General features: G+C 36.5%; 1 protein-coding gene across 1 annotated transcript; it reads left to right on the plus strand.

Moving 5' to 3' along the window:
* Positions 1 to 6,908: 6,908 nt before the first annotated feature.
* On the plus strand, positions 6,909 to 8,744 carry LOC147550234 (putative F-box/LRR-repeat/kelch-repeat protein At1g11620). The gene is made up of 2 exons (XM_086672573.1): positions 6,909 to 7,047; positions 7,206 to 8,744. The coding sequence occupies exons 1-2, from the start codon at positions 6,984 to 6,986 to the stop codon at positions 8,408 to 8,410; spliced, it is 1,269 nt and encodes a 422-aa protein (XP_086528699.1). The 5' UTR covers positions 6,909 to 6,983; the 3' UTR covers positions 8,411 to 8,744.
* The last annotated feature ends 6,731 nt before the right edge of the window (positions 8,745 to 15,475 follow it).

Raw genomic sequence — 15,475 nt, forward strand, 5'->3', positions numbered from 1 at the left:
CCGGCCGGAGCGTCGGAGTGTGTTTGCAAGTACTCTCATCAAGTCATCAACAACTTGAAGGTACAACTGAGACAAAGGATACAAAGACGATGTTTTAGAGACATCCGAGAAACTATTTTCCGACATCATTACATAGTAGGGTCATGTTCTTATTTATTTTATTTTTCATCAACCTGAATTGGTTGAAATGAGTTGCACTTCAAAAATACGTTACATTTGTAACAGCTAAAACCGTTACAAATATGGGAAACTCGTTACAAATAGTATTTTGTAACGGTTCCAAGCCGTTACATAACAATTCGACGCCGTTACAAAAAACCCGTGGCTAATAAATGTAATGACTGTTGGCCGTTACAAAGAACTTTTATAACGGCTTTATAGATAACAACCGTTACAAAAAAGTCAGCAAAGTCCAATATTGACGACTATTTGTAACGACTTAAAGAGGGAAAGCCGTTACAAATGGGTACCCTGGGGGAATACTCTTGACTTTTTGCAACAACTTAATAGGTTTTGGCCGTTACAAATACCAAATTGAAAAAAATAAAAATTGTGAAATCCAACTGCAATATTTTGCAGCTTTTATTGTTTTCCATGTTTCAAAATCAGAAAACCAACACAAATGAGATAACCCAAACTAACAAGATAAATCAAACAAAACACGTTATATTAACTTCATAGTCTTAATACAAAGTTCGAGTTCTACATATATTTAAGAAACATAACATAGTACTTGTTGAATTTCAATAAGTTGAATTGTTCAACAAGTAGGAACATTTGTTTTTAATCTGAAATATTGTGCCAATAAAAATTTTATTTTAATATTTTTACCCTTACCTGTAAGTAATTGTACTAGTTCACAATAGATACTTAGTAATTTCTTTAAAAAAAAAAGGTACTTGGTAATTTCAATAGCGACCGATAGATTTCTATATGCCTCAATTTTTGGCGATATTCAAACCTTAGTCAAGTTAAAATCTTCTTTTCACTTGAACTTCATTCTCCTTCTTTACTCTATGTACCAGCTTAGAGCCCAACCCAAGATACATGAGGTCCAAAATTTAAATTTTGGGCCTCAACCCCTTTGGTCCAATCTGAGGCGCTCAGCTCAGTTGCAAGCAAGCCCTCAATCAACTCTAGAGTAGAGTTGACTGAGGGCTTTACCTACATGACCGTTGGGGCTCCAACGGTCATGTGAGGAATCCTCATGGTCGTTTGATTTGCTCCAACGGTCAAAATTGGGTTGGTTTATAAATAGGGAACCAAAACATAATAAAAAAAAAAAAAATTTAAAAACAGTTTACACATGTATTTCGCATATATACAAGATCACACTCGTTTTCCCCATACCCACAAAAATTCCAAACACGTGTTTCACACAAGCACAATTTTAAGGCCCAAGCCTCTCAAGGGTTGGAGTTGTTTTTTGGAGGTTGAGTAGATCCCCTTGATTTAAGGCATCAACCCCTATTGCGTTGGACTTGTTCTTACTACCCTCAACCTCCTTTCTCAATCACCATCCCCCCTCTCTCCCTCTCTCTCTTTCTCTTTCTCACTCTATTTCTCTCTCTCTTTCACTCTTTGTGATTACACCATCTTCCTCAATGTTTAAAATCACACCTCATAAACTTAGTTTTTCAATGACTAACACTACACCTCCCAAAATTTATCTCGAAGAGTTTAAATGCTCAACTTAGATTCAATGTCAATTGGGTAAGGGTTCGACGACACTAATTAAACCCTAACCACCCACTATAAGATTTTTTTCATCTCTCTAGATCCCTAGTCTTCCATGAGTAAAAATAAAAAAAAGGAGGAAAAAGAGAGTGGTGGTGGTTATGAGAAAAGATGTCTAAGTCTTGTATCTCGAAAGTCACATGGTCATATTTGATTGACTCTTACTGTCACCACTTTTTCACCCCAATAGTCCCTACTCGCTCTCTCCAACAGTAATGGGAGGTGCCTATAGAGCTATCTAGCAATATTCTCCAAAACATGCCGCTTATAAGAATCGAAAGGCCTGGTCCATTTATGGGTGCTTTTAGTATTTCACATCTAGGGTCCCATTTTGTATTTGTACAAAGATCTCTTGCACAAGCCAAGGATGCTAAAGGTGAAGGAGATAAACTTTTGTTTGTTAATCATGGAGTACTTTTGGAACATAGATGTTAACGTTAGCAGCATGTAAATGGAGTTAGGAAAAAGGAGGTCAATTTTGAATTTACGAAAAATATGGAGTAAAAAAAAGTTTCCCATAAAATAGGGGGCTAAAAAGGAAATAACTCGCTCTTATTCAATCTCTCTCTAGATATGTTTCTTTCTTTCTTTGTTAAAAATTTATCGAACTTAGAAGAGAGAGAGAGATTATGAAGATTCTTACCTAACTTTCCCAACCAAAGCAGTTGAGTAGAGAAAGAAAATAAACCCTAATAAGTTGCTTCAATATCTCTGATTCTCTCTCTTTGATCTTTATCGAACTAGCTTTCTCTCTCTACCGAATCTTCTTCAATCCTCCTTGATTCTGAAATTTCCCTCTGATTTTTCTCAATCTCTGACTATCTATCCATTTCAATATCCAACTCTCCCTTTCTACTTCACTATTTCCCTTTCAAGATTTTCGCGTCTCACTTTCACTATCTACTGTCCTCTCTCGGTTAGAGAAGTTTTAAATCAGTACATGAAGGAGGGAATTAGGTTGGCGTGAGATAGTAATTGTGTTTCATGATACTGTGCTTCTCGGCCGGTTTAAATAGATGGGTTTCGCATCCATAATGCCGCATCTCACTCGCGTGCTTCAACGTCCGTTAGATCCTTTGTGGGCGCGACCTTCTTCTTACATCCTGTTACACAGAGGAACCACATCAATTAGATCCTGAATATGCCCAACAATGTACCGATCGCTCCATATGTGTCGTCAGATCTTCGCCACGTTCTCCCACTGGATCAGTGCCACATGTCCTCCGGCAGTATGTCATATGATTTTGACCTACACTTTGACTTGCTCTATTTTGCTCACCCAGACTCCGATTTGACTTTTGTTTTCGCCTACGAGGTCGTCTTGGACTCTACTTTTCATCTGAGTATCAACATTGTACAAAATCACCAGACCATCCCTATCTCCAAATTACCAAAAGGCCCTTCATGTGTGTCTTTTTGCAATTTTTATTCGTTTTTCGTGCTCAATTCTTTAGAATACACCTGGGTAAGTGAAACACTCAATTTATTCAAATAACATCTTGAAATAGACTAATATGCAAAAGATGAGACATTTTCATGTCTCATCACCCGTGCCCAAGCGCACAGACAGTTACATCAATCACACTCAATGAAATTATTGAAGAAATCAAGGTGGACGTAAAGTTGTCATCAACATATATTACTCAAAAATACGATAATCGATACAAATGAATCAATGAAACTAACCTTGAAAATACAATGGGTTATTTGGTTGGGGATTTATATCGAACATCTAGAGCTTAGAGTCCACTATTCCAATTAATAAATAAAAAAGATGACCATGAAATACTGATGATTTCGAAAGCCATGGCTAATTATTTCCCTTACTTTTGATGCTTCAGAAAAAAAAATCCTAACTACTCCTCACAAAACAAAAATCGAGAGATCTAGAGAAAGCTTATTAGATTTATCAGATAAACCGCAGTAGGAGATGCAGATGGTGAAGCATCATCTTCATCATCTTCGGCAACCGAAGCAAAGGCTAAGTCACTAGAAAAAAAAGATGCATCTGCTGTTCGAAAACTTATAGAGGAAGATAAATTGTTCATTTTAACATCTAACAGCCATGATTGGAGCTAAACTCCGTTACATATAACCTCATGTAACGACCGAAGAGGAAATGAGAATGGGAATGTGAATGGGGATATGTAGAGTAATTAAGAATAAATTAAATGTGAATATAAAAATTAAGAGATAAGTATTAACATCTAACAACCATGATTGGAGCTGAACGGTATAATAAAAAATTAGATTCATAAATCATTGAAATAAAAAAATGACTCAACTATAAATGACCTAGGGCTCCTAAACAATATCCTTTATTAAAAAATGATGTTTGTCCCAGTCAACATACTTCCTTGTGTTTTCTTACATAGATACTTAAGAATCTAAGATAGGAATAAATTAGGTCGATTATCCATTTAGCGTGTCTCTATCTCTCTCTTTCGTTTAGACGTATCTTCACATCCATTTATCTACTCCCGGATCACCAAACACGAAGAATGGGTTTGACTCTCGCATCATTAGTAACCGCACGGGGAGGAGGAACATGACAAGTCGATTAGCAGGTATAAACTCATGAATCTCTCCCTGAATACCCAATTTAATTGAGATCTTTCCTCCTTTGAAGACTCTTAAAGCCAAAGTTAATTAAATACTTAAGATTTAGTCCGACTGAGATCTTTGATCAGATTTGGAATTAAATAAGTAAGTATTAGACATGCTTCCCCTTGTTTCGGGATTGAGGTATCGGGCATGCTTACATGGACCTCCTAGTCCTCTCGTAGATCTTACTGACCCCCCAAGTTCTGGACTTGAGGGACATACCTATTTTGTATTCGACCTCCCTGTTGCCTTGTTACAGGTCGACTTGTTGGGCTTTTCGTCTTTTCTCAACTTATTGATTTTAGTCAACTGATGACCAATTTTTGGATCATCACCAAGTATCCTTGAATTAGAGAACTTGACTAAATCAAATACACGGAATAAGCCCAAAGAGGAATCCTTATATCTCAGAACTACGAAATAGTAGTCTCAGTCTAATACGGTGGAGTAGTCTCAGTCTTACACGGTGGATCTCAACCGCCTCATCAACACCATCTATCAACAGTCGGTTAAAGAAGCCTATAGAAGGTAATAAATTCTCCTTTTTAGACACACAACTAGTATGTCACAACTCCGAAACTCGGGTTCACTCACTACACAATAATTTAACAGCAGGGATAATGTGACCGTCTTGAGCATCAGAGAGATTTTCGAGCCCCCTATAGGTTTGCCCTCCCATATTGAGAGGGACAAAGCGAGATTCAACATAGCAATCTCAACATCAAGAAAAAGGAAAAATTTTGACATCGCCAATTTTTTTCTTCACGATTTGGTATGTACTAGTAAGTATCTCACACGATTTCGTTTTCACGATTTGGTATGTACCAGTAAGTATCTCACGTATATTAGTAGTAAATGTTGAGTTATGGTGTCTCATAGTGTTCTGAGAGGAATCTCAGACATCTAATGTCCAACAATAGTATCCCCATGATCTCATGCATAATTAAGCTAAATATGAACTAAGTAGATTAGAGATTTACCTTAATCGCTAATTCCCACAGGCTAATGTGATTGCTTTCTCGAAGACCAGGATTTCTAATTGTAGCTCCTCTAATTGAGACATCCGAGCAATCGACTTGATCTTCCTCCTTCAATTTAGCTACAACTTCCCGACAGTTAAACGAAGAACACTTTCTTCTTTAGACTAGATAGATAGTTGGGAACTATTATCTCTTTCTCTCTTTACTTAATGTTGTAAAGAGGGAAATCTCTTTGAGAATTTTCCACACCTATTTTTGTTCTAAGGAGACCCTTATATAGTCAGAGTCCAACCCCGATTAGGTTTCCTAAATTGTCACATAAATAGATTTAGGATTTCACCTAAATGGAAACTCCTATTTCTTATGGTTGGCCACCCTATGCCCTAATGGGTAGGATCCGGCATGCCCCATTAGTGTGGTCGGCCATGCCATGCCGCCCACTCATGGGCTTTATGTGTCTGACCCAAAACTCCCGTGATCTGGACTTTGCACTATCTTTGCCTTATCTTTCGCGTGGCCTTTTGGAGATATTTCCGGATCTAAGCTTTACTTATATGTCTCATCCCTTTAGTCATATCTTCCGATCAAATCGATACTCTTTGGTGTGACCCGATTTAAGATCCAGACGAAGTTAGCCGCGAAGCACCCCGTGATTCGACGATCATAGTTGGTATGTAGCTAAACATTACGATCCCTAAATCGTCCGGACTTTGATGATCTTCATCACCAATTGTCCTATCCGAAAAATTGCTCGCATTGCTACTTTGGTCGAAGGACATCTCATTCAGTAAATACATTTGCTCATAAGCCAATGCAATTATCAATTAAAAATACATTCTATCGAACCTTCAGTCTCTTATAGAGGAGATTCTCAAATCCTAATGCAATACTTTTATATAAATAATTCCCATCTTTTTCCGATCTCTTACCCTCCCCTGATTTTATCGGATTGCAAAATCTAAATAACCCGTCTTTCACTATCATTCTATAAGAGAGCCTCAGACAAGAAAGTGAACTAGAGATATGATCAACATGTATAACACCCAAAGTCATGCCATTTCTTTTTTGTTGAGAATAGTCATGACAGTTAATGGCACACTTTGCACGTGAACTTGCTTTGATAATCAGTCTTGAGCTCACTCTTGCTCGGCTTTGGAAGTCCGGTCACCTCTCTCTCTCTCTCTCTCTCTCTCTCTCTCTCTCGATCTTGATTTGACAGAGAGATGTATAAAATTAAGAAAGAAAACCTAGGTTTTAATGGGGTAAGAGAAATAGAAAGAGAGAGAAAGCAGGGGCGGTGAAGAGATATATAAAAACGTGGGCCGTCTTGCCGCGCTGGCGCGAAATCTTGAATTGTTAGGTTGTTTTTACAAATTAGTCCTACTTTTTGTATAAAATTAAGAAAGAAAACCTAGGTTTTAATGGGGTAAATTGTGAGGAACCAAAAAAAGTAGGACTAATTTGTAAAAACAACGTAACAATTCAAGATTTCGCGCCAGCGCGGCAAGACGGCCGACGTTTTTATATATCTCTTTCTATTTATCTCTTCACCGCCCCTGCTTTCTCTCTTTCTATTTCTCTTATTTATATCGTTTGGCCATCATCTTCACACAACCCACATCTTTCTACTCACGGGATCACCAAGCATCGTTCAACGGCAGAATGACGTTGAAGCGCAACATTAGTAACCGCAGGGAGGGGAGGAACGTGAGACGTCGTAGATTAGGTAAATACTCACGATTCTCTCTCTCTTTCTCATAATAGTCAATTTGTCTAGGATTCAATTATGTTTCTAAGATGAATGTTTATTTAATTGGTTTTATATATTGATTTGAAAAACTACAATAGAGTAGGGATGACTCTCTTATCTCTTTCTCTGAGCAGATTACTGTAGTACTCCAGCAACAGTCGCCGACAAACTTGATGACAACCTTCTTGGTGAAATTCTAATACGGCTGCCCTTAAAAACTGCAGTTAAGTTTAAAGTTATCAACAAAAGATGGCATTCCTTCATCTCCGATCCTTACTTTGTAAATAAACATACTAGTCGTCAAACCAACAGAGATATTACTACTTTTATTTCGGAACGTTTAACTGGTGAAAGTACCAGTATCATTCGGACATCTTTCCATCGCTCTTCACCCAATCGCATAAGGGAAACCACCATCTCTCTCGGCGTACCTGCAAAATATTGGAAGGCCCTCATCTCAGTTAGTCATGGTCTTCTTGTGGTTTTACTTCAAGACTTTAGCAGCGTTCGCACTTTCGACAATTTCACGAAGGCTCCTCGAGACTACCTTTGCATTTTCAACCCTTTAACTAAGAAAAAACAACTTATTCCATCTCCTCCTAGGAAACGAGGACTCAGTCGTAGTTTTGGATTAGTCTTTGGACCAACTTCCTCCTCCCTATATTACCATAGCCACTACAATGTAGTTTGCTTGGATGGTGAGGAGACGAGTTTTAGCTTCAAGGTTTTCAATCCAGAGAAAGAGTGTTGGGTAGAATCCAAAAAGACTACGAGGATAAACTATGGTAGTAATGGCTTGAAGAATGAATCGATAACTTTATATTCCTATCCTGTTTGCTTTCGTCGGATTGTACTTTGGCTATCCAATAATGGAGTTATCATTGCATTCAATGCGGATAAAGATGAGAGCAAGATAATTCAAATACCAACAACTGTATCTGAAATGCTGTCAAAAGTAACAAGCCCATTGACTAGGCTTCAACAATTGAAGAGGTTTCTTTGGCTGGGAGTTGTGGAAGATGAAGTTAATCTTGTAGCTTGTATTCCAGAAAATGAAGTATTATTCATTTGGGTACTCGATGATTATGAAAACAACAAATGGAAGCTCAAGAAAAAGGATGTGATAAAAAGAAAAACAAATCTACCCATAGGTTACATGTCACCCATTTTCTTTGACGGCGAGAGATTAGTTGTACACTACCCCATGACCTATAATGCTTATCGACAAGAACACAATATCCGAACTGGTACTTCAAGATCTCTACATACTCGCGGATCACTGGGTTTTCATTATATAAGCACTCTGACTGAGGTTGCAAAGAGCAACCAAGGCAACTAAAGGTTGATCCGAAAACTAGTTTGTCTGGATTTATGTTATTGTAACTTTAATTTTTGTCAAGAGTTATGTTATTGTTACTTGGAGTTGAAGTACTTTTACATCAGGTTCCCAAAATGTGAAATAGTAATTTGGGTATTACATTTGATTTTAAAATGTCAGATTCTCCTCCAAGATGGGAAGTGGAAAAATATTTGGCAAGAACACTGACGTTCAAGCCGGTGTTTCAGGACCTTTATTTTCTAATGGTTGTGTTTAATCATGTTATCTATAAGCACCTTTATTTTCTAATTGTCATGTTTAATCATGTTATCTATAAGCACCTTCTTTTTTCTAATTGTCATGTTTAATCATGTTATCTATAAGCACTAGCTTATAGCAACTAACCTAACTGAAGCCAATTGGTCCACACTCCCTCAAAAAAGTTTCATTCGGTTGGAGAAAAATGGTTCATCAATATTTTTTCCCTCCCCACGACGGTCTGCTAAATAATCTCAAAATTAAAATTTAGGACTCTTTTCTTTCTTTCTCTTAACTCGATCTTGCTTCTCTCCCTAAATTCCATCAGTCGAAAATGGAGACATGATTTTTCTGGTTGGCTGTATAAGGGATATGAAGAGTGTCTGGTCTTAGGGTTTGGAAGTTTTCCGAAGGACTCAATTTTAGGGTTCAAAGAGAAATCTGATTGGGGTTTGCATTGATAATGGAACTTGACAAGTATGACTACTTGAATTGTTTTTGAATTCTGCATTGGAGATGCTCTAATATAGTATTGATTGAGTTAGTTCAGATCTCGTTCTGATTTCTAAAGCTATGTTAGTTATATCTGTTTAAATGGGTGGCATTCGGGTCTCATCAGTTTTCTGATACATTTCTCCTTTTCAAATGATTTGAAAACACCAAATTTGGCGAAAATTTAAACTGGTTGAAAATCGATATGGTTTAACAATTTTGGTTCAGTTTATATTTGTTGTAAATTGTCTCCAATGTGTCTTGATATTTGCATGCAACTTAATGAAATTAAAGGAAGAGAAAGAGATAGAGATAATTAGATATACTATCAACAAAGAGATGAACATAACCAAAGCTTTATATGTAGTTTTCAAACTTTTTCCATACCATAACATTACAACATTATACCTATTTATAGGGTGGATGGATTTGTAGGATGGTGACACATAACCCATAGGTTGTCACTTGCATGGTGTGTTGCACTTAACAACAAGACACTTGTTATACGGTGTCCCCATGTCATGACACCACATATATGTGGTTTTATGAAAATGGTGGGCATCCACAAATATCTTTGGCAAGAGAAAGTTAATATTAAAGGGATCCAAAACATATGTTATACCAATAAGTTTACGGGCAGACACACCCCTTATAACAATATTCAATTTTTCTTGATTTGTTCCAAACAATTTGTTTTGGTTTGCTCTTTCCTATCAAACGATGATCGGACTTTTTGGTGAACATAATCAATTATTAGTTTAGGAAATGGGCGATTGAGCAAAAGGCCCAAAATCATGTGGGTAATGAGAACCCAATCCTAAGCATAACATAAATGCGTTCTGATTCCTGGCAATTAAACGGAGTGTATTTTACACGATATTTACGGATTTGTCATTGAAAAAAGTTCTGTGTTTATGTTGTTTTTCTAAATGTATCATCAACTAAGATAATGCCACGTAATTTTTTTTTCTCTAAATGGAAATATTTTCTCGATTTAAAATTATTTTTCTGATTTTTTTCTCTCTCCAAATTCCTACCTTATCTCAAATTTGTTACACTTTTCAAATTTGATACACTTTCTGTGGAGAAAATAGAGGACATTTTATTATGTACAATACATAATCAAATGTCTTGTACTGCACATATGATTATCTCATATACACTTTTCAAATTTCTTACACTTTCTGGGAAGAAAGTGTAAGACATTTTGTTATGTAGTATACATAATTAAATGTACAAAACGTATTATGTCTTATATACTTTTCAAACTTCTTACACTTTCTGTGGAGAATGTATAAGACATTTTGTTGTGTGCAATACATAATTAAATCTACTGAACATATGTATGTCGTGTACACTTTTCAAACTTGTTAACTTTCGAGGGAGAAAGTAAATGAAATTTTCTTATGTACAATATATAATAAAATGTCATGTACTGTACATATGATTATGTCATATACATTGTTTAATTTTCTTACACTTTCTGTGGAGAAGGTATAAGACATTGTGTTGTGTACAGTATATAATCAAATGTCATATCCTGGACATATAATTATGTCATACACACTTCCTTAATTTCTTACATATTTTAATAAGATTAACATCAACTAATGAATTACAAAGCAATCCCCCATTATTGACTATCATCATCAACATCGTACAAAACCGAAAAAAGAAAAAAATACAAAATTCTTCCCAATATCATCATCACCCCTTTCAACAAAAAAAAATTATCATCATCATCCTCTTACACACAAAAAGATAAAAATAATATTGTCTTTAACCTTTCAGACTTCCAAGTCTGTTACAAACAAAAAAATCTAATTAAGAAAAAAAACATTAGACCTATTCAAGAAAAAACTCCGTATAACTTTGATGTTGACCCTTTAAATCTGTTAAAAATAATCTTTTAAATCCCATTATCTTTGCTTCATCGATTTCGTTATAAACACTAAAACCTGCAACAACTTTTCGTCTTTGTCTCAATTAATGGATACAACACCTTTAGCTCTCTCCATCGATGACCACTCATGTACTTGCTAACCGATTTTTATCCAGAAATAAAAATTGCATATAACGACTTTAGGCTTATAAAATTGTGAAACTTAGAGAATGGAGAGAGTAAAGGAAAGAGATCAACCAATTTTTTTAAAGAGAGATAGGGAGAGAGATGTACTAAATGGAAAGATGTACTTTGTCAGAAAAATGGAAGTTCTTTTTTTCTTCTTGTACTGTCAAGGGCATTTTGGGATGAAAAAAAGAGAAAAGCTGACGTTGTTTTGTCCATTTAGACCTGCACCATAATTTTTCTGTGCAGGGGAAGGAACTTATTGACCTCCTACTTTTTGGGACTCCAGCCAATTTTCTGTTTAGGAAATTACCTTCCACTAGTCTCTTGTTTTCCAGCTAATTTAGATTCTAGAGATTTATATCCCCTGAATCCTATGCTAGATTAGTGTTGCAGGAGAGACCTCTGAGTACTTATACTCTTAGTTTCTCTATTTTCGACTAAGGAGTGACGGGACTTGTGATGATGCATAAAATGGTCACCCGTTGACTACCGTCAAGAAGTCAACAAAAGACCAAGAAGTCCAACGTGTCAACCCGTCCCAAGGCAACTTGACAACTGAGCCCAAAAAGCTCTGCCACCTACGTCCGCAGCCGGGAGGTCGGCAAGACCATCTAACGAGTTTCAGCCCTGTTCTGCCTCATACGTATATGTCCAGGTCTGCCCTGGGATTCGTAAGGAAAGTTGGGGGGTCCACGTAAGCAAGGTCGATGTCTTACACCCCTGAACATGGGAAGGCAACGGAGCGCCACACACTTACCGACTTAATCCCACACCTTCCTACAGATCTCAGTTGGTTACGATCCCAAGTGATGATTTGCTTCAGTCGGTGTATCTACCGGTGTGCAATCAAGCATCCCATTTTCTGCAAGAAGATCTAGTATATACTTTCGTTGAGACATGAAAATACCTTGACTTGATCTTGCAACTTCAATGCCTAAGAAGTATTTCAGCTGTCCCAAATCCTTCATCTCAATTCCTACGAGAAATAGTTCTCCAATGCCTCCATTTCTGCTGAGTCATTTCCAATAACAACCATATTATAAACAATAAGAGTAGTAAGCTTGCCTAACTTCTATTTTATAAACAAGGTATGATCATAATTACTTTGTCTATATCTAAATGCCTTCATGCTCTTCGTAACCGTCCAGACCAAGCTCGTGGCAATTGTTTTAACCTGTATAATGCCTTCCTTAATTTGCATACTTTTCCTACTTTAGAATTCGCGACTCTAGGTGGTAACTCCATGTATACTTCTTCTTTTTAAGTCTCCATTAATGAGAAATATATTCTTCACGTTAAACTGTTGTCATGGCCAACCTTGATTGTTTGTAAAAGAAATGTATACACGGATAGTGTTTATCTTTTCCACCTGGACGAAGGTCTCCTCATAATCCACACCATACGTCTGGGTATACCCTTTGGCAACAAGTCTGGCTTTATACATATCAATGCTTCCATCTGAATTCATTTTTATAGTAAATATCCAAAGATACCCAACAATACGATATTCGTTGAGTTTATCAACAAGTTTCCAACTGGAATTCTTCTCTAACGCACTCATCTCTTCATTCATGGATTTCTTCCATCGTGGATCTGATAGTGCTTTCTACAAATTACTGGGAATAGATACAAAAAATAATTGATTCATAATGCATGTAAATGACTTAGACAACCTCTTGGAATATTACCGGTAAAGACGATGAGGTGACGAGAAGGTGAGGTAGCAGGGAGAGGTGATGACTAGTTAACGGAGTTATAACGGTAACTGAAAAAGGGGGCCAACTAGGTATTTTTGATAAAGTAGGGAGCTAGGCAGGAAGCTGGTCACAAAGTTGGGGGCTATTTGGGAAGTAACCCTTTGGAATATTACCCCTGGTAAGGTGGCTTGTCATCTTATCATTTTTGATAGAGCGTCACCCAACGCGTTTTCTTCCCGTGGGATTCTTGTGATCAAATTATTTCAATCGTTTGATCAGTTCCCTTACCTTCTCAACGTACTTAGTCTGGTCAGTTCCTCTTACCTCATAGTCCATGTTGATCTGGTTTACCACTAGCTGAGAGTCATTGTAAACTTCTAAATTTGTTGCTTTCCCGTTCAGGGTCATTCTTAGCCTTGCTATCAGGGACTCGTACTATGCTTCATTATTGGTTACCAGAAATTCGAATTTTGAAGCATGGGAGGTTTTTTCTTCTTCAAACTTACAAGAATGGTTCGGGATTCTTTCTGAGCTTCCCTCGAGGACCCATTTATAAAAAGGGTCTAGATCAAATCTGGTCTAAGCTTTGTAGTAGCGAAGAACATTTAGATAAGAAATCAACCAAATCTTGTCCTTTTATTGCTCTTCGAGGTACAAACTATATATCAAATTCGCTGAACTTTATGGCCCACTTCAGCAGTTGCCCTGACGTGTCCATTGTCTATAGCACGTTCTTAAGTGGCTGGTCTATTTGTACCACCATAGTATATGTCTGAAGATATGGGCATAACTTTCTGGCTACGAGACAAGTGCATGTGCCAGCTTTTCCACCGTCAAGTAGTTCAGTTCGGCTTCTAATAGTACTTTGCTGACGAAGTAGACCAAGTGCATCACATCGTTTATTGTCTTTATGACCACCGACGACATGACTTCTTTTGAAGTGGACAGATAGAGTGTTAACTCATCCTCGAGGATTTTAGCTGAACAGGAGCAGTAGAGCCATTAGGTGTGATTTTAAATCTTGAAAAGCTTGTTCGACTTCGGTTGTCTGTTCGAACTGTGACACCTTTCTTTGAGTTTTAAAGAAAGGCGGAGCTTTATACCCATCTTGCTCAAGGATCGGGATAGAAATGTTAATCTTCCTGCTAGCTATTATACTTCTTTCAGTTTACTTGGGTTGGGCATGTCGATCAGGATTGTGATCTTAGACAGATTCGCCTCTATTGACGTGTCGAGGGTGGAATAGAGATATTTCAAGAGGACACTATCTCTAGAGTGTCTTCTAAAGATATCTCTAATTGTCTAACTCATCAATATTTGAATTTCAATCAATAGAAATCAAGTTTTCATATATTTCCAAAATAACTTATTTCTTCTTTACAAAAATAACCATGCCACATAACTAAAAATTACAAGCTTGAGGTTTGCATCGGATACATATAAGAGTTGAAGATCTCTATCTTTGTCCCCCTAGGAATGAGAATCGTAATTGGAACTTGATTAGTAGGACTAGTTGAGATCTCTCTAAGTTTTGCACCGGAGATCCTCTTAGTCTTGCATTAGAGATGCTCTTAAAGCACCTCCAATGCAAGACTCAATCTTAAAATCTTAACTGTCACCTGAGACTTTAGAGTTTTTTTTTTAATAATCAAAGGTCTTTGGTATAAGAATATCACTACCTGGTGTAGGTTGTGCATTACTGGTGGACCTAAAACTAGGTCTTTTCCCGCAAGTATACGGGGTCAAGTTATAGTATTCAAAGTATCGTTCCAAAGATAAGCTAATTTACCTAAATCTTGAATTTAAAACCCCTTTCAATTTTTTTAGATTTGATTTTGAAACTACTTAAAGAGAGAAAACAATGCTAATAAACTAATAAGGATGAAATCAAGGAAGAAGAAGAATCTAGGGATTTCGATTTCACCACATAAATGGACTACTTAAGACAAGCATTCAATCAATAAATCACTATTTGTTTATAACTCAAAACCTAGCTTAATGAACTAATTAGGTTTCGGATAATATTCTTTAATAGCACAATTCAAAATCAAGAATGTATGATTGACTACCATATAAAACTAATTTCCTACACTATCATTCAAGATCTAAAAGGCATATCTCATCTAATAAATCAATAAAAGCATGAAATATCTAATTATAATACATGAATGATAACAAGGTTATAGAATCAACATGAAATGACAATCAATAGGCATTGAAGCTCAAAATAAGGATTCATTGATTTAATACATATCTCAAAATAAGCCCAAATATGGGTTTCCTCTACACCCTAGATACAAAATTTAGCTACTCATGGAATCTAAAATAATATTCATTGAATTCATAAAATAAATGGAATTACAAAAGATTAATGGAAAGAAATCACCAAGAATGTTCCCAATCCATACTCCCATGTATCTCCATTTTGATGTCCAATTTAAGCTCCAAGTATATCAAGAATATTGCTCAAAACTCCAAGTAATAGTTTATTAGAAGATAAAAGAAGAGAAATTTAGAAGAGAGATAGAAGAAGAAGAGATTTTAGAGAAGAAGGTATGAAGAAATTAG

The sequence above is a fragment of the Eschscholzia californica genome, unplaced genomic scaffold (assembly GCF_041429995.1).
Source record: "Eschscholzia californica isolate CP2 unplaced genomic scaffold, dmEscCali1.0.p SCAF_3, whole genome shotgun sequence".
In the NCBI taxonomy this organism is placed as follows: Eukaryota; Viridiplantae; Streptophyta; class Magnoliopsida; order Ranunculales; family Papaveraceae; genus Eschscholzia; species Eschscholzia californica.